Genomic DNA, 20,526 nt, shown 5'->3' on the forward strand with positions numbered 1-20,526 from the left:
CAGTTTATTACTAAATAAAAGTTTTATAGTCATTAACTAATTAGTTATTTAATTAATCAGTATTATAATTAAAGTCCTAATTAAAATAGGTAGCTAAATTATCTCCAGTTTAGTTTTTAGTATGTAAAAAATAACTAAATTGTCTTCAAATTAGTAGGAATATCTATCTTTTAGTTTGATTGAACTACAAAATTAAAATAATGTATTTGGTCAATATATTATTATTTAAATTTCTATCTTATTATTTTTAAAGATATTATTAATAAAATTATGGTAATTATTTAATTATGGTAATTATAAAACCAAAAGAAGAATAAATTCAGTATGGAAAAAAATTTAATAACCGAATATATTATATTTACTTTTTTAAAAATTCTTAACTAATTTAATATTAATTATAAATAAGAAATTGATATAATTATAATAAATTTATTAATATGTTCATTGACGAGTTACATTACGAGCCACGTGCATAGCACGTAATGCGAAACTAGTTTAGTTAAATATACTAAAATTAAACTTACACTACTCTAAAAGTATACACATCAAAATACACATATATTTATGAATAAATTGAAAAAAATACTCATACCAATATCATGCAATAATTTATTAACAGTATACTAAAATTAAACAAACAGTATACTAACAACATAAATATCAAAATATACTTATTTTTTATTAACAATTATATCAAAATATATCAAATTAAGCCAATAATAAACTTAGACCGTATTTTTGCAAAGAAAATCTTTATTTTCTAATATTTTTGCAAATATTTCAACTCAACACGTTCACCATAAACTCGGTCTAGTTAATTACGTTATGCCCAACTTGAGGTGCTTTAAATTTGATAACTTCAATTATGATAATTTGCACTACCAAAGTTGTTCAAGATTTTTGATATTGAAAGCTAGAACTATGATACCAATAGTAATAACAATAATAATAATGCAGATACCAGTTTCATGAAATTAAATTTTAATTCACAGAAGTACGTACATGATTAGAATTATAAGGGTAAGTTATATAACATTACATTGATTTGATATTAAAAATCAATCCAATGTTCGAACCAATATTAACAAAGTTAGTTTTTTTAGTTAGTCAATTTATAATAGGCTAAACCCATTTAGAGGTCCTTATACTATATCATTTTTGTTCAAAAAGCCCCTGTACTATTTTTTTGTTCTTCAAGTCCCTCTACTTACATAATTTTTGATTTTCAAGTCCTTTTTTAGTTTTTTCCAGTCCCTCTATTTACAATTTTTTTGTTCCTCCAGTCCCTCAAAAGGACCTGAAAATCGGAATTTTGTCAAGTATAGGGACCTGAAGAACAAAAAAATAGTACAAGGGCTTTTTGAATAAAAATGATATAGTACAAGGGTCTCTACATGGATTTAGCCTTTATAATATTCGTATACATCAATTGCATCCCCATATGCTTCCATGCTCAAAATAAAATAAGATAAAATAATACCAATTGAAAACAAATGTTTGTAAATACCTTAAAATAATAAATAAAATTATCACTACTACATATATTAGAAAAATAACCTCTGCAAAAAATTTACTTTCCTCAGCTGCTGATTTGCACCTGCACAATGTACTATCAGGGTAAGGTTATCAAGCAAATTTTTCCGGTTTCACTAAGCTCTCTTTTGCTTGATAAAATCATGAGAGGTGCTATGTTGATCAGCTGTGCTATTACATACAGGTTCATCGTAAAGATTATTATACCTGAGCTTGAAAAGACGGGCTCATTTTCAGCGTCTTCTTTGCAAGATTTCGAATGTCTTCTCGATTGGATTCAACTGATATTCGTACTAGTTCTTTAGAGCCTCCTCCGGAAATGAAATCATTGACATTGTTTTCTGCAACAGGTATTCAATTGTATCAAAAGAGTTTCAAAAGTTACTAATGAGCTATAGCTCAAATGGTACGTGAGCTTGACAGCATTCTACTAAGGTCGTGAAATAAGGTCTTATTAAATTATTAATACACTAGAAACAGTTCCTTCTCTTTGTTTGCTCTTAGCAAGATTCAAACGTCTAAATGAAAAGGCTTAATAATTATAAAGTATCAGACCTTATTTTAATTTTTGTACATCGAACAAAAAATTTCAATTTCAATAATTTTATTTCCAGCTTTTTGAATATGACAGTAATTTCAGTGCAATTTAAAAAATTGCTGAATTGTGATGTAACATAATGCATTAAAAAATTGGTGTTTAGAAGCAATAAGTGTAACACTATAAAAATAAAGTGAAACTTCAAACAAAAAAAAATTCTTAGCTCATCATTAAAAATACTAAAAACACATTTTTAACTGAAAAATTAGTGAAATTGGCTAAAATTACGGTTTATCTCTAAAAATGGGCTATAATTGCCCCGGAAATCATACGTTTTAGTTAGATTTATAGAAATGCAATAAGAGTTTGAATTTTTTGGTATAGTTAGGCCTAGTTAAAATTACGTTTTATCTAACTAACCTCATATTCCTGTGTCAGGTTCCATTTACTAAGTCAAAAGTTCCCTATTCTACTACAATGTTAAAGCTTAAGCATAATGAGCAGTTTACCGTTTTGAGCCAAATGACAAAGTGCAAGTTCAATGTGGCGTCTGGTTGAAGATAAAGCAGAGCTAGAGTTGGCAATCAACCATTCAAGAGCACCGTCTTCTATTAGAAGCGAGCGGCCTTTTCTATGTCCTGCAGAGAAAAATGGTTACTTCATAGCAGCTCATAAGCAAAGATAAACCATCAAATGATGACACTCATTGGTGAATTACTAACCTTGAAGAACGCCTCGGGATTCACATTTCGCAAAATTAGCCATTCCTCTTGCAACTTGTGCAATGACATCATTGTTCTTGGAGCTGGCCATTTCTAAGAGGGCTTTTATACCTCCATCGTCTTTCAGCATCGCATGTAACCTTTCTATTGCATGATGAAAATGTCCATGTCAGCATTTGAGAATCTATTTCAAAAACTACTTCTATGTAAACATTCTAGCAAACTTGTATGTGTTCATCTTCGTGCAATATAAATCGTAAAGGTTTAAGCCACAACTACGCGGTCAATGCCAAAAAGAAAATTTCAAGCTAATAATGAAATGGCAAATAATAGGTATTACATCATATATTAGAAAAGCAACCTCAAAAAACACCTTAAGTGCATTTGAGTTATAATAAAGCTCTTTTTAACCCCACAAATGAAACATAGTGTATAATTAAGCATTTCACTATTGTTTTCGCAAAGAGAAAATCATAAATCTCTGTAAATTCAGATTAAGCAAACAATTTCTTCAGGCAATGATGTGACAATACTAGATTTTGTGATGTTCTTTTACTTCAGTATTGGTATTAATTGATGAATTAATAATGTAGAAAAATGTGAGTTTACAAGAATCTCGTTTCATACACAGCACTGCTTGAACCCATATCTGACAAAGACTTGACGATTATAAGGTTTAGCACATAGCAAAAATTGAGATGTCCAGAGGTCACAACATTGTAATTACAATACCACCTTCAGCTTACCATTTCCACATAAATTAGCTAATGCACCGGCCACCATTCTAAGAGTTTGTGGATCATCTGTTTTTGATGCTGTCTTTGCTAGCAGTTCTGCCCCACCTTTGCTCATAATTAACCCTTGATTCATTTCTGTAGAAGTTTTGCAATTTTTTTACATTAATAAAACTATAACAAATACTTCTCCATGTAATTTTTTTCTAATATGGAGGCACCCTAAAATAGCAGGATATGGACAAAAAGCTCATCTTTCCGAGAACTTGTTACTATAAATCCGGTGAAATGGCAAATCATGCCTTAGACCAACAAATAATGAACAGCATGCTTCTTGCTCTCGGACGACTGAAACAACTCACAGCATAAGCCATAATGTGTCAATTTTTGTTTGCCAAATACTGTTGCGGGCAATGCCATCGCTATCCCACAAGCGAGCCCTTTTTTACTTCTATAATCTTTATTATTCTTAAAAAAAATCTCGATAATTAATCAACTGTAAAAATAAAAATCAAATATAAAGAGAACTTTGTGTGGGTTGTACATCATCCATGAAATTAAAATATGTAGATGATTAATATATTCAGTTGGACTAAAACGTTGGGTTTGTAATCCATATTAGTCACTTCATAGATAAAAGAAAGATAGAAAATGTAATGCACCTAAATCAAATTTGGTTGCAGTAAAACTTCACTGTTGTAGTATATAAGAACAGCACATTAAAACAAATACAATTACCGCTGAGAATTTGTTAAAAATTAAAACCCAATACTGTTATAGACTTATAGGTGGATGGACAACCATGGATTATGCCAATCTCTACCAAGGTGTAATATGCAACCATGTGTAGCATGGCCCAAGATTCATGCCAACCCATCACGCAACCCAAACAAAAAATAAAAAAACTCCACTTTTATTAAATGAATGTGCAGTAATACCAGGCTAAACAGGCAAGGAAAAGTGCAGACAATTATTATAATAGAACTTTGCCAAAATCTCTATGGAATATCTAAACCTTAACTCTAGGGAGAGAAAACATAGACCACCATATTCGGCATTTGCATAATAAAGCTATAAATCTAAATGAAAGTCAAATATAGCCAGAGACTCCAAATAGAAGAAAAAAGGAAGATATTATGCTACACACTAAATAGCAAAGCAAAAGGCATAAAAAATATAAAGAAGAAAGAATTCAAAGTTTACCATTCATAGCCAAATTAGCAATGGCCCCAGAAGCCACCCTAAGTATGGTTGCGTTTTGTGATGATTTCAAGAGCATGTGCAACGCATCTAAGCCTCCTTCCTCAACAATCTTCTCTTGGTTAATATCTGAAATATTTATCAAAAACATTAACTTACATATGCATTTAACAGCTATGTGATTATTGATGTTTCAAAGAGGATAAAAGCAACTTCCAGTCGCAGCAGAAGATACAGTAATAGTCTTTTAATTTGAACAGATAAAGTATATTATTAGAACCGGGTGATCACTAAATCATTAATTCAGGAATCTTTCCACTTTTTTTTTTTTTGAGGAAGGAATCTTTCCACTTGTTCCTTCCATCCTTCACAATTTCTTTTCCTATTTGCAATCTCTACTTTCTTGTTTGTAGTATTGATTCGTAGTTTAACATTAAAATCTTAGAAGGATCTATAGTTAGTCACTTGACAATTATGAAACAATAGTCCCACATGATTAGAACATTATGTTTATCACATAGCAAATAACAAAGTAGTGTGTATTACTAAATGGAGGATATCTAGAATGTAGAACTGAGTTGGAATTCGGAGCCAACTATTTGTTTTCTTGGTTGAATGTCTAGACCAAAAAATTCCATGGACCCTTTTGTTTGATCATTGTTTTTAGGTGAAATCCAAAAGTATTTTTTGATTTTGTACAAAGGGATCTGACGATCGAGTTTGGTAATGTATGCAAAGAATTCAATAAAACACGATGTATAAGAGATTCCTTATACTGTACAACACAACCATAAAAAGAAAACATCCATGGTAAAGAAAGGAAAGTATTTAAGTACCAGCTGAAATAAGGAAGAGGTGAAAAGGGGTAGAAAAGAACTAACAACAAGAGCTTGCAGTACTTCAATTTAAAAATAAAAAGCAAACCACAGATATAAATTTCATGGAGAATATGCAAGAGTTGATCCCCGCACATTCATATATTATGGTATTTATTAATCAAACTCAGCATACCTTCAGCAGCAAGATTGGCAATTACTTTTACTGCATGGATTTGGACATCAGTGTCTTCAGATGATAATAATTGTAGTATCTTTTGCAATCCAACTGAATTGATGAAGGTCAGCAACTTGTAAGACATGATGTTTCAACAATCCATTTTTGAGTAAACAAGATCACTGTAGCTTAATGCTATTTACCACTAAAAATTTACCTTCTTCACAAATCTTGGCAATCGTTTGCCTCTGACCAGATAGAGTCTCCCTTGATGGATTTGACTTGTGTGATTTACTGATGTTTTCCTTCGAATATGATATCTTGTCCTGAATTAATTATGATGTCAGGAAATATAAAAATAAGTATGAAGCTTAACCACAAATACTTAAGTATAATTAACCTCAAAGTCATTGTCATTTTCAGGTACACTCTTCTTTAGTTTGGTGAGCTCATGTTCTAAGCTCTTCCTCTGCTTCTCTTCAACTATAAGACGCCGCTTAAGGTCGTGAAGTTCTTCATTTGCTGTTGCCTTGACACCAAGTTTGCATATTTCAAATGTTAGTGTATATATATATATACATATTCAATATAAACAAAACATAAGGCATATTATTGTGGGAAAACTTCCTATTTGTATATAAATTAACCATGTACAATTAGTAATAATTAGAAGATTTGTAAGCACATATTCTTGATATGTAGGGATCTATTGTTTTCTATTCAAAATAGGAACATAATACCTAACTTCTGATTTAGTAATCAGACAAGTATACAATCATCTTGCATTCTTGATTTTATCAATTAATGGAAAATAATTTCTATCAATATTGTCAACTAAAGATAGAATTCTATAAAAATTGCACGGAAAGTTTTTGAAAACCGTTAAAAATCCCAGCACACCTTCTCTTGTAACAGAGCATTGTTATCCGACTTCAGGGACTGAAGTTCATTTAAAGTACTATCATGTAGATGATACATTTCTTGTAACTTCTCCTTTATTTCTTCCATCTCTTCCAGATCCTATATCAAGGAAGAAACACTGAATTCTATGAGGACCTGAAAAGTTAATCATTTATCATGTAAATCTTAGTTAAAGCATACCTGCATGGAGTCTTGTCTATCACCTAAAAGCTTATTAGTCAGATTCAGTTGTTCTTCTACTCCTTCAAAACGGACATGCTCATCCTCTAATTGCTTAATCAGTTCTGCTATTTTCTTCTCATACAGCTGTGTAGTTTCTGTAAGGACTTTCTGGTACTTAGAGTTTTCCACCTCAAGATGCTACCAGGAAAAAAAAATTGGTATTAGGGCTTGGTCATATTTATAAATTTTCATTTCAATTTATATTAGTTAGATTTAATTGGATATGCATTGATTGTAGATGAAATACCAGACACCAATATTGAAAATTACATGTCTACTAATATCCATTATGACTAACCACGGATAATTAAACCTTAAACTGAAACTACAAAAGTGAACATAAATTTCTAACCTTGATTGACTTTTGGCTATCAGTTAGTAGCTTTTTTGTCATATCTAATCGTTCGTCAAGTCTTTCAGTGCGAGCATGCTCATCTCCTAGCTGCTTATTTAACTCCGTTATTTTCTTCTCATACATCTGAGTGGCATCCTTAAGTGCTTTCTCATTTGTAGAGTTCTCCATCTCCAATTGCTACTAGCACAAATAAATAGTTCTTCATTTTAGATGAAAATGCCTTAAATGATGTATGTTGTATGTCAAGATGAAAATCTAAAGAACATGTAAAGTCTGTCTCCTTGTATGAAGTTGCAAATTCCAATAGACCTAGCATAACTACATTCCATACAAGTTGCTAGGATTGAAGCTCAAACTAGGAGGGCGAGAAAATACAGTATAAAAATCACTAACCTTTATTGATTTTTGATTGTCACTCAACTGTTTCATGATCGCTTTTAATTCTTTCTCAGTGCTTTGACAATGAGCATGTTCATCTTCAAGCTCCTTGTTTAACTCTGAGATTTTCCTTTCGTACATCTGAGTCGTGTCAGCAAGTACTCTAGTGTCTAGCTTGTTTTGCTATAACAACCAAAAGAACAGCATGAGTACCCATGTTCAAGCGGTTTTGTGCAAGTAAGTAAAGTGGTCAACAGCTTGATGCCAAACTAGATTTAATACAATCAAATTAATATCTAATGACATCAGAAAAATTTCAGGCTCATGTTAAGTTATTTACTATTATTATATTAACCCTGCCTGAGAAAAAAACATGATACAAAAGATATCTAAGAAAAAATGGGTAGCTAATGGTCCTGCCATAGTCTCGTGGTGGCTTCAGCACAGCAGGCTGTCTACCACTAAAGCACAATGATATCAATAGACAAGTCAAGAAATAATGTAAGCAAGAGTCAATCAACTTGCTCTTCTGTACTTCCAGTAGCCAAATCTTCTTCATTTGTTTTAAAGAGTATTCAGAAGCAATTTTTTAAGAAAAGAGGAATCATACCTAAAAACATTTGGGGGTTTGTTTAGAGTTGCAACTATCCCATTTTATATTTTCATGACTGTCAATACGCTTTCAAAGGTGACCCTTTTACAATCAGCTGTATGTTGTTTTCTACGATAAAAACACAATCTAAAATATCTGAAAAAAATGCTTCAAGGAAATTTCATTGTATAACTACTAATTTAGTCCACAAGGTCATGTTATACCGAAGAAGCATTACCTACAGTCTAGATATCAAATGCAAGTTTAACTAGATAAATGCACATGTATGGTATTCAGGAAAATCGATACGTACTCCAACTCTATCATGAATCTTAATTTTAAAATTCGTCAGGCCTCAATTTTTGTCACATTAAAATGTATTTAGGAAACCAGATATTTACTACTGTCCAACTCTACCATGAATCTAAAAATACCTGGCTTTCTTTCAGCCTCAATTCTAGTCGCTCGATTTTATCATGCATCATATCATTGTGACCTTTTTGATTTTCCAATTCATCTAAAATGTCTTTCAGCTCCAACTCTAGCCGAGTATTTTCCTTCTCTAAGAACTGCCAGCAAGTAGAACTAGATATTAGAACATAGCAGATAGCTAATAGAATCAAAATTTAGATAAAGTATCAACTAGTATGCAAGCAAATTTAATAAGGTTGATGATTTCAATATGAAAGGAACTAACACGCTCTAGACATGAACCATTATTAACTCAGAAATGGAAATGGAAAAAATACAGGCCATGAGGGAAATGCACAAATTATTAAAGATAGATTTGCAAACAAGATATATAACTACCTCAGACCTCGTGACTTGATTCCTTATTGTTTCAGAAAAAGAGTCGTGACATTTTTTCAGCTTCTTTTCCAAGTGGCACTTTTCAGTTTCTCTCAATTTCTGTTCCCTATCTAATTCTGCAATTAGATGATCCACCTGAGTCTCAAGCTTCCGACTTAGACTTTCGTAATCAAATTCTTCTTTAAGTTTTACCATGTTTACAATTTTCATTGCCTGCAGATATATATGATATTAGGCTTATTGGGACCGACAAAACATGAATAGTATCTAATGATATTGTCGAATTGCCAATTCCAAAAATGCCAAATAGGAGAATTAACATAAAAAATCATCTTCAATTTAAGCTACAATGTGCATCCAATTTTAGTGGGTAAACTACAGATAAGCGATAAAAAAGAAAATGCAATCATAAGAAACATACATAAAGCAGTTCTAATTCCATTCGACCCTAGAACACCCTAGCTAACTATGGGTAGAATCTGTCTGATAAACTCATGGTCCATAAGATATTTTACTGAAGAGACCAGTCAAATTTAAGTTCTATCCGTATTGTACTCAAGTCCCATCCTTGATTTCCAGCTTAGATTGGCTATCCGCTATAAAAATGCAGATCTCTTCAAATCACCAAATTTAGTTAAATGCTATAGCCCTCTTCAAGTTTCTTTAAGTCTTTCTTTTTAAATTATATTCACGTTGATTAGGTGGTATAATGGGCCATCTTTGGCACTCTGTGTTATGTTAAATTTCCTACATCACAAGAACAGTGTGGACTCAGTTATGCCTTAATCACCAACTATCAGTCATACTTAAAGAATAGTGTGCAAAAAGAATAAGTGCAATCCTTGAAGCATGAAAACATCCAGAATAATGAGGTCACAGTTCTGTATGCATCAAATTAAATTAAGCAAGAAAGTGAGGGAGTTACGTTGTACATTGCATGAAATTTATATTATTATTGCATCAGAACACCTAAAAATTCATCGTAAGCTTTTAACGACTCACCCGTTGTCCGAACATGATTGTACTGCTTGTCTCTGCATAGTGTCGTGACAATGGTCCAATTGTTATTATAAGTGAAGTCCTTGCTGAGCCTATTTATTGGGAAATAACTGTCATTTCTATGAGACAATTTAGGGAGGATAATAAAGACTATAGATAACCATCTAGAATACTTGATAAATATCATTAAAAGCATAGTAACTAAAAGGAATGAGTGCTCAAGTATCTATATAACTCAGAAAAACATAAGTATATCTTGCAGGAAGGATGAATTCTAACTATAAAAGACACAATAAATGACTAAAGCAACAAACTCAAGGCATTTACTAAATTGTTTCACATTAGATGTATGCCTCTACATAATAATGTAATCACAGTACTATTAAAACACTGAATCTTAATGTATATATATCATGGAAAACTAGAGATAATTAGTTGCTAAAATAGGGGGTTCTCTGAGACACTAAGAGCTGGAGGGAGTTTGTGGAATTTCTGAAATTCTGCAAACTTGAAAGAAATAGAGAGGAATAGAGAAAAAGGAAGGGAGATACTGACCTCCAAATGAATCACGCAGCAATCTAGTAAGCTTAGAATCTCTTGTGGGTATATGTGGACTGTTTTCAGCCAATGCATTTATACATTTGCCAAGAGAAGTGAGAGAAAGATTAATAAACTTAGCCTCTTCAAGCAAGTGACCTCCACTGCCTGCACTACAAGAAAATAACTATAAGCGGGTCATTGTTATTATTAGTTCTCATTTTTATGTGACATTGCCTACAGAAAACTTTAAAAAGGTACAAAAAGTGGATGATATTCTTTTTTTTTTTGGTAAATCACCAAAAGAGCAGAATTGCTATAGGAAATAAACATCTCTTTTTATTTTTTGAATAGTAATCAATGAATCAGTTCAAGAAAACAACATACCAGATTTATCCAATCTCTCAGATCCAGCAAGATCCACAATAAGCAACTTGCTTTTTCTAACTCTAGGTATGCTATTACCATCAGGTAAATCAGTTTTTGAGTCTCGATATATTATTTCATCCTCAACTTTTTGATGAATGGATCTTCGAACATAAACCTAGAAAATCAAATGTATTCAAACGCTCAAGACTTGATTTTTTATTCTTTTGATGAATAAGACTGGAATATTATTACTAATGAAAGACACTATGGAAATGTTCTCCACAAGATTAAAGGCATAATTTCCATGGAAAGTTTGAATCCCACCATTAAAATTGCATGACTACGTGAAGATTCAGTGTTCTGCTTTGTGTTAGCCGCGTGACGATTTGCCTCAGCTGTTTGAAGTAGTTCAAAAACAGTATCAAGATCTCTAACTCTGACTATAGTAGCACCAGGTAATGACACTTCTCCAGTCCTTGGATCCTCATTAATGGGGATGTTAACCTTTTCCGGTGCAAGCAAATCTTCTATAGATTCCATATACAACTGAAGCAATAATGTTAAGTGAACTGAATACCCATTGAGGGGCGTGAAAAAGAACTTGCATAATTGAGTAACAGCAAGAGTAGTAAGATTAAAGATAGTAATCCACTAAGAAATAGTATGATTAGTCATGTTACACAGTGCTACATGCTTGCAAATTAAGTTCTAGAGGTTCCTTTTTTTTTTCAATTTGATTATAAGCATCAATGAAATGACTCAAATCGCCATAGACAGCCAATTATATTTCTAAGCTCTGACATAGTGAATGTACAGAGGATTTTTCTGAGAGCAATTAGCACCAGATCATGATGCAACACCACAAAGAAAGGGTAAAAAGAGTCTCATGTAGCCAAAAAATTCTTCATTAGGGCATAATCAATGAGTCAAGCATGCCTTATTGTACGAGGAAGACATCAATACCTGCAAGTAGGACACTTCAACAACATCCGTATCAGGGCTGGTATTAGTAATTATGTCCTCTAGAGCTCTAACCACAATCCCACGCTCAGACACGTCATTTTTACCCAACCTGCCAACAGTATAAGTTTTTCCAGTACCTGTTTGACCGTAGGCCATAACTGTCGCATTATATCCATTCAACACACTCTGCAAAGAATATATCAAAATTGACAGTACACGATTAGCAGCCCATTGCAGGTTGTACAAACTTGATTTCTTCCACGGAAATCGTTGACATAACAACTTAATCAAGACAATAAAAAACAGAAACATCCGACTTAAAATCTTCAACTAACAAAACTTCAAATGCAAAAATATCTTGTTTTGAAAAGAATTAACATTGCTAGTATAATGTTTTGACTTACCTCCACAAGGGGCTTTGCTACCGCTTCATAAACACGCTTTTGGGAGGCAGATTCAGTAAAAACTTCATCAAATCTGTAAGATTCAGAACTCCAGTTGTTTTTCCTCAATTTCAACCTTCTCATCTGCAAGAAAGCGAGAAACTTACAATTACCATGATGTTATTTTAATACGACAATTATACATATGCAATAAAGATGTCAACTTACAAACAAAATGCACAACCACATAATTACTCGAAAGAAAAATTAACATCGATAAATAATCCATACTAAAAAATGCTAATTTTTTCTTCTTAAGAGCACTTGTATATATTACAAGGATAAAAGGCTAAAAACTCACCTCTGGCTGCAATTCAATGCAGTCAGCAAAATCAGCATCTGAAATGAGATCCTCACTATTTCTTGGCCGCACTCTCACCGCAACTCGCACCCTTCCTGAATCTGTAGGTAAAAAAATACAAAAAAATTAAAATGAAAGTCAGCCATAATTTACTACCTAAACAAAAAATATTTTAACACTTTGCACATCATAACTTATAAGTAGCAGTAAAAATTGTATTTCTTCCACTCAGCAGTATCACACAAAAAATGCAGTTAATTCTTTAATCTTGTTAGCAGAACTATGAAGAAAAAAAAATCCTTCAATTTTGTAATTTAGCTAAACAAACTATGAAACTCAAGTCAAAATAAATTCAACACTCCACAATTAAAGTAAAAATAAAATAGTCATAAATTTTTAAGTAGCAGCAAATTCAATCCAACAATTGCAGTTGCAGGTACAGATTTAGAAGAAGAAGAAAATCATTCTACAAATGCATTTACAAAACTTATTGAAACGTCATAATATAACGCTACACATTAACTTTTGAAACAATTTTTTGAATAAGTTGCAGTTGACAAAAGAACACAAACCGGGATCATTGTGAAGATGAGAACGGGAAGTAGGAGTAACGGAACGGCGTAATGAAGAAGACGGAGCAGCAGCTGTAGCCTTATTATTATTATTAGAACGAACAGCAGAGCGGTGATTTTGTGTATTATTATTGTTATTATTAGCATTATCATTGTGATGATTAATGGAGTTTCTTGAAGAGCTGTTCCAATTCGGCGTCGTTCTGGTGGAAGAATTTGGAGCTGGAGCAGCCGCCATTTCTTTCATTTGAAAATGGCAGACACAGAAATGAAAATTTTGAAGAAGAAGAAGAAGAAGAAGAAGAAGAAGAAGAAGAAGAATAGAGGAGGGCACGATTAGAGAGAAAATAATTCCCGCGTTGCTGTGAATGGTGTAGTTGTCGGTCTGTAACGTTTTTAAAGGAAGTGGACAGGACGGCTTTTTTATTTATTATTGTTGGATTTGTTCAAACACACTCTGCCTTTTTTTAACTTCTAATAGTCAATTATTTATCAACTTTAGTTTATTATACTTTAAACAAAAAAAAACTAAATTTGTTATAATTATGAACTTATTTTACTTCCAAAAGTTCATAAAATCTTTGAAATTTCCAAACAACTCTTAGGGCCTGTTTGGTTCAGCTGTTTCTTATAGCTGGTGGTTGTTAGATGTTGCTGATAGCTGTTAGCTGTTGGCTGATAGCTGATAGCTGATAGACCATTAGTGTTTGGTGAGATTTAATTAGCTGTAGCTGTTTATATATAAAATGACCGTAAAGGGCATAATTTTTATTGTTATATATTAAATTATGAATATATTATATCATATATTATTTAATAAAAGTATTAATAATTATTTTTTTTATAAGAAGCAATATTTAGTTTAAACTTATTTAGATATTTTTTTTTATAAATCTGTAATAAATATTTCAAAAAGTTATTAAATTATATTTATTTTAATATAAATAAAATAATTTTACATACTTTATAAATGATTAGAGTATTTAAAAATAAGTTAAATAATTTTATATATAAAAAAAGGATATATTCTAGTAAGGGTAATTTTGTCTAAATAATGAAACAGCTATCAGCTGTTGGCAAAAAACTCCAAAATGGAGCTTTTCAAACAGCAGCTGTTGGAGGTTCAAAAAGCTCCAAAAAGCTCTGAAAAATTTCTCACCAAACACTTTGGTGAAGCTTTTTGAAAAGCAAAAGCCAAAAACTCCACCAAAAAGCTGAACCAAACACCCCCTTAGTGTTTTTTAAGAAGGCTAACAATTAAGAAAATATAAAATAAATGGAATTTATAAAATAGTTATATTTATTCTTAAAATAATAATATGAAAAATTAAAACAGATACATTATTTTATTTAAATATTTTAATACAACAAATATTTTACAATCTTAAAAGAATAAAAGATTAATTTTGATAAATAATTTTAATTATAATCGACCTAGCGTATGGCTTTCGTACGCCTAGTGGTGGCATGTGGATGTCAAGCGCCTCCAATAATGGTGGTGCGTAGGAGCCACACGCCATTGACATATGAGATATATTACCACATCTAACGTATCAACGTCACATGCCTCTATTTTGATGGTGCGTGAGTGACATACGTCTTTGTTGATGAGAATGAGATTCCCTTAAATTTATTTGAATTTGAAAAGGTTATGTTTACAATTTACACTGTTCATTGTTCATTGTAAAATAAACAGTGTAGATTAATTTAATTAAATTGTACTTATTTAATCTACACCGTTCATTCACAATCCCGGTTGAAAATGATATCTGCTATCGATGGCAATATCTTTAATAAAACAAAAATAAGCGGTAATAGTATTTAGAAAATTATATTAGTAGTATTTTGAACATCTTATAATCTATTACTTCATTGTCTGAATTAAAATATTGAATCAGTGCTTTTAGTATTCTTTTGATCACCAAAAATTTCATGTTTACGTAAATTTATTATCATATTGGCTAGAAATGAAGGTTGTGAGTGCAAGTGACATATTTATCCATATGAAATCAAAATGACCAATCATGTCAGCAAATACAAAATTTATTTTGAATACTCCATTATTTATAATCCGATGATTGAAAAATAATTAAAAATATTTATGCTTAATTAAAATGTGTTATTTGGTAAAGAGTCGATATGCCTTTTCATAATCAGACACTTTTTCATTTTAAAGGACGAATATAAACTCTTTGTCTATGTAAAATTTATAAAAACGTTGAGTTAGCTTTCTAGAGCCATTTGAAATCTTATGTAAAAAGAAAACAATTTACTATAAATAGTCAGACTTACTGTCGAGTTGATATTTGCAGGTATAACTAGAATTAGTTAAATAGAAACCCTAGTCGTCAAGCGTTTCTCTTTTTATTTTTCGCTTCGGCTGCCGTCAATGGTTTATTTTTACCGTTGGCGGTAGCCATTTCTTTTTTATTGCTTTAGAATAAAATAAATGACCGACTCCTGTTCATCTTTTTCATTTTGGTTGGTAAATCTATCGACGAGGCGCATCAATTTCAATATATATACAAATAAAAATCAGAGATGATCAAGACCTTTCAAAATTGAAGATGAAATCGTTATAGGTTATATCAGTTTTTTTTTATAACTATTTTACAGCGATTGTCTTTCTTTTTTGAAAGTTTTGCTGTTCTTTCTATATGAAAGATTTGTTGTTGTTTTTTTATGAAGAGTTTGTGAGTGTTCTGTTAGACAGAAAAGGATTTGATCTTATTGTGTTAGAGCAATTATGTAATTTTGATTTTATTTTGTAAGACGATCTGCGAATCAAGGTTTATATCTTGTTTCATGTCAGGTCATTAGAAACGGTTATACCTTTTCTGAATTCTTACACATGTAACTGCTTTTTATTATTAATGAAAAATTTCGATTGTCAAAAAAAAAAAAACTAGAAGATATTATGCCTTTAAATAAAAAGTAACTTCAAAGGCAATTTTGTCTTTTTTAATGGACAAATCCAAATTTGTTTATCTTTATATCAGTTGTAGGTTTTTAAATTGCCTTTCTATAATCGTTCGAATTAATTAACAACGATATCAGAAATAAAAATTATCTTATAAATAGTCAGACTGGTTGTCGATTAAATAATAGCGAGAAAAACTAGTAGATATCATGTTCATTTGTTTTTAATATATAATGTTACATATGCTATACTTTTTCTTCCTTCGTTAAAATATAAATAAATAATTAAAGATAGAATAAATTATCAAAAAAAATTAAAGATAGAATAATTTATAATATGGATCGTATAATTATAAATCAATAAAAATAATTATATATTATTTAAAATATAAAATTATTAATTGTTTTTTGATAATTGGAAAGGGTGAAGCGCTTGTGGGAGGATTTGAACCCACGACCTTAGCAGTTTGATGTCCAGTACATACCATTTAAACTACATTTTATTGGTATAATATTATTAAATTAATAATAGAATTTTTATTTTATTAAAATTCAATATCGATTTAAAATTATAATGATATTCCTCTCTTTTTTAAAAAAAATTATGTTTCATAGAGTTTGAAATCCAACAAATGAAGAGGTATAAACGTCTAATCCCAAAATGTGTTTTTTATTGAAGAGTCATTACGCCCTTACATATGTAAAAATTTCAAGTGCGATTCAGTCATTTTTATAAAACGAATTTGAACTCGTTGTCTTCTCAAAAGTTGTAGGTCATTGAATTAGCTTTTTAGAGACCTATGGATCACTTAGTACAATAGTCTAATTAGTAAAATTGGTTGATTGATTAACCAAATAAAATTATAAAAACTGAAATTGAGTTGAAAAAATATTTTGATACATTAATGATATATAAAAGATACATAAATGATACCTGTTTAAATAATTCTGACACGCTGACATGCGCTGATGTGTGGCTGGCACGCTTTTTTGACACGCGTTACTGTCACGTTTTGATGCACTTTTTACAGCTGTTTGACACATGTTAACTCGTTTTTTTGATTTTTTTTTCACTTTAAGTGTGCCATGTGTCTATTATTTAGTGGTTAGCTAGAAAATGTAAACTTTCTCCTTCTTTTTTCATGAATGTAAAGAATTTGGATTTTGGCTATTTGAGTAATATTTGATTTATTTTAGAATATTTTTGTTTTTTTCTCAAATTTTAATAAAAAAAAAATCAAAAAGCAATTGAATGTGTGTTGATTTAAATTGACTTATATAAATTAAAATTTATAATATATTGTAAAATATTTACATACAAATAATTAATATAAATAAATCTAATATATTATTTACTAATATAATAATTTCAAATCTATTTATATTTTTTTTATCATGAATTTGATAGAAATTATTTTTTATAAATTATAAATATATTAATATTTATTTAATTATATATAATATATACTGTAGATATAATAATATATTATATAATAATATTTATATTTAAATAGTTAAACCTACTAATATCAATTAAATATCTAAAGAAAATATATCCATCCACTGTTTTATAAAAATGGGTCAGAAAATATTTAACTAAATGATTTGTTTATGTCAATCAATTTATGAAGTTACAAAGTTATTTCTGCCTTGAACTATTATAATGTGGCTGTATTTGTGCTATGGGGAACTATTAGACTGAGCTCTTATGTAGTAATAATTCTATAATTTAATTAAAGAAAAATCCAATCATAACCATAATGATAAAAAAAACCAGTGAAAGAGGTGGCCAAGTATAAAAAGCCAAATGATCTGCAAATTCTGCAATTATCAAAATGCCAATCATCCATTTTCTGTCCATACATGCACGTGTGTGTCTCCCATGATTGCTTATTCTTAGTATTATGAAACTATGTTTTGTTTTTTTCTTTCTATCCAATCACTAATTAATGACATTTTTGTTTCTTTCTCCCTAAAAGCTTTTTTTTTTATCAAAAATAGACCTATTCTAGGGTTAGTTGTTAGCGGGAATTAGCAGGAGTTAGTATGCATTTTTTAAAGTTAAAACAGGCAAACTACGGCCTAAGCGAAAGTCGGGGTTCGAACCCCCGACCTCGCAGTGCACTTATAAGGACCTAACCATTAGGCCAAGTCCTTATGTGCCCCTAAAAGCTTCTCAAATCCAAAGGAAGAGCGATATAGTTAACATATGGATATACCTTTGTTAATAATTTAAAAAATTGAAACACCAAAACACCCTTAAAGAAATTCAAATAAATCAAAATTCAACCACATTCAATCCAACCAAACCAAAATCCAACCATCTAAAATTTAACCAAACTATCTATCCAACCTCGTCGCTGGTCCTTCCGCCATCTCTGATCGTCTTCTCAGATGAGATTCTCACCTGAGAAGACGAATTTGTCTTCTTAAATGCATCATATGAGAACATGTCCATCTGAGAACACGAACGTCGTCTTCTCAGGTGAGAAGACGACTAGCTTGGTTGTCTTCTCGTCTGAGAAGACAACCAAAGGGGGCAGATGAATATGGGTCGAGTGGTGGTTTGGGTTGGGTTAATTTTTATTATTATTAAATATTAAATTTAGGGGTATTTTGGATATTTTTAATTTTTAGTGTATTTTGGTGGCGTGTCAACTAACACGTGGCGCCGTCAATTTTTGTTGTTTAATTGACAGCCGCCAAAAAATGAAGGTGCTAAGAAGTATTTTTGTCCATAAAGACCGTGAATGGAGCCGTCATAAAGGTCAGGAGGTTTACTAACCGTTTTCGAAGATCATGAGATTTAGTGAAGGTTAGTGTAAAAATAAGGGTCCATAAGTAATTGTTAGCTGATATACCTCTAGAAAAGCCATAACCAACTAAAGCTTTAAATAATAATTTTAGGAAAAATAAATTTGTGTGATAAAGTATTGATTCATTTAGGAACATTTCAAGGATTAACCTATTTTAAGATTCTTTAATTTTACATTTTTTATTTATTTGGTTGCTGAACTGTCATTTAGTATTATTTGACTTCTGAACTTTGATATTTGGTCTTATCTAGTTTTAAAATTTTGATATTTCGATTCCTCAAGTCATTAAACGGATGCATTTCATTATGTAGTCTCACGGAATAATTTTATTGCTTTTTCATACGTGGAAATAATTTTATTACTTTTTATTAACTTCACAGAGCGTGGTACAACAGAATAAATGGGCATCTGTTTAAGGACATGGGGAAGCAAAATATTCAAAGTTCAGGGACCAGATAAGACAAATGGAAATTTAGAGACCAAATAAACAAAAAACATAAAGTGAAGGGTCAGATAAGACCATGATAGTTAATGTCGGGCATTCTCAGCAGACTCTTCGTTGACCTCCGCAACATAGAAAACATAATTTTTTACAGATGGAAATGATTTTTTTTTTCAAATAAAAGTTTAAGAACTAGATAAAAACAACTTAAAATTAAGGAACCGTAAAATGGCTTAATCCTAAAAGAATGATTATGTATACTAAAAAGCTCCTAAAATTTGATATTTACAACCACAATCAAGCCTTCAAACTCAAAGAATAATCGATTCAATCAATCAATTGTCAGCTATTCGAAGAACTATATTGGATTCTTCAACCATATGAACGGAATATGACTTAAGGACTCATAATGACACTTTTATGGACTTGAATCGTTCAAAACATCACATCCATATTTTTTTCATCATATTACATGTTTTTTAAGCTTAACCTATCATAAAGTCTCTGTACTACTTTTTTATTTCGTCCTGAGGCGTTTTTGTTTTTTTATTTTGTCTTTGTATTTTTGAAAATAATTTTATAAAGTATTTTTTTTATTTAGTCCCTATATTTTTAAAAATAATTTTACTTCATACCTCACACTTCAACGCTTTTATTACCAAAAGAACTCATGAGATCGCTAAATGGTAATCTAAGTAAAACATAACACATAACTTTATCTTAATAATAATTTAATAGCAATGAAACATTATTGAGTAGATAATCTAATAAAATTCAATGGTGAAAAAGTGAAAATGATTTGGAAATTAATGTTTGAGAGCTGAAAGTAGAAAATATTGGTCACTATATGCTTCCTTGTCTTTTGTTTTATTCACTTTGGCCGGCCTTTAAGAAATAAAAATGTCAATGTTCCTCAATCAAATTAAGAAGTGAATATAATATCATTGTTAAATATGTGAAATATGTTTTAAATTGTAGGCACAATCAATTTAAAATTGTCCCTTTCGGGGATATCCGATAATATTAAAACAATATTCAGAAAATTAACAATGCCCCCTGCACAAAAAAATAAAAAAAAGTTTGAAATTTAATAATTACGGTTGTTTATTAGTTACTATTAAAAAAATTAACTTTTATAATTATATTTAATTTAAAAAGTTTTATATT

At 30.6% G+C, this 20,526-nt stretch overlaps 1 protein-coding gene across 2 annotated transcripts; it reads right to left on the bottom strand.

The window, feature by feature from the left end:
• Nucleotides 1-1,442: 1,442 nt before the first annotated feature.
• On the bottom strand, nucleotides 1,443-13,555 carry LOC126660996 (kinesin-like protein KIN-UC). Of its 2 annotated transcripts, XM_050354738.2 has the most exons (23): nucleotides 13,183-13,547; nucleotides 12,611-12,711; nucleotides 12,271-12,393; nucleotides 11,867-12,052; nucleotides 11,228-11,449; nucleotides 10,922-11,078; nucleotides 10,553-10,702; nucleotides 10,001-10,089; nucleotides 8,999-9,211; nucleotides 8,623-8,757; nucleotides 7,612-7,779; nucleotides 7,216-7,395; nucleotides 6,822-7,001; nucleotides 6,621-6,740; nucleotides 6,121-6,249; nucleotides 5,938-6,046; nucleotides 5,739-5,831; nucleotides 4,731-4,856; nucleotides 3,540-3,665; nucleotides 2,794-2,937; nucleotides 2,581-2,709; nucleotides 1,741-1,874; nucleotides 1,443-1,597 (listed from the first exon to the last, which is right to left on the bottom strand). In XM_050354738.2, the coding sequence occupies exons 1-23, from the start codon at nucleotides 13,427-13,429 to the stop codon at nucleotides 1,580-1,582; spliced, it is 3,279 nt and encodes a 1,092-aa protein (XP_050210695.1). In that variant the 5' UTR covers nucleotides 13,430-13,547; the 3' UTR covers nucleotides 1,443-1,579. The 2 variants fall into 2 exon arrangements, with proteins under 2 accessions (XP_050210695.1, XP_050210696.1); XM_050354739.2 differs by lacking the exons at nucleotides 1,443-1,597; nucleotides 1,741-1,874; nucleotides 2,581-2,709 and having other exon boundaries at nucleotides 2,833-2,933; nucleotides 13,183-13,555.
• Between the last annotated feature and the right edge of the window lie 6,971 nt (nucleotides 13,556-20,526).

This window comes from Mercurialis annua, linkage group LG8 (genome assembly GCF_937616625.2).
Source record: "Mercurialis annua linkage group LG8, ddMerAnnu1.2, whole genome shotgun sequence".
Taxonomy (NCBI): Eukaryota; Viridiplantae; Streptophyta; class Magnoliopsida; order Malpighiales; family Euphorbiaceae; genus Mercurialis; species Mercurialis annua.

Excerpts from the sequence above, each read along its gene's own strand:
- LOC126660996 (XM_050354738.2), bottom strand. The coding sequence starts at position 13,429 with ATGAAAGAAATGGCGGCTGCTCCAGCTCCAAATTCTTCCACCAGAACG. Across the intron at positions 10,703-10,921 it reads TGAGAGATTGGATAAATCTG|GCAGTGGAGGTCACTTGCTT; the intron begins GTATGTTGTTTT and ends CTTGTAGTGCAG. Across the intron at positions 10,090-10,552 it reads GCTGCGTGATTCATTTGGAG|GCTCAGCAAGGACTTCACTT; the intron begins GTCAGTATCTCC and ends CCCAATAAATAG.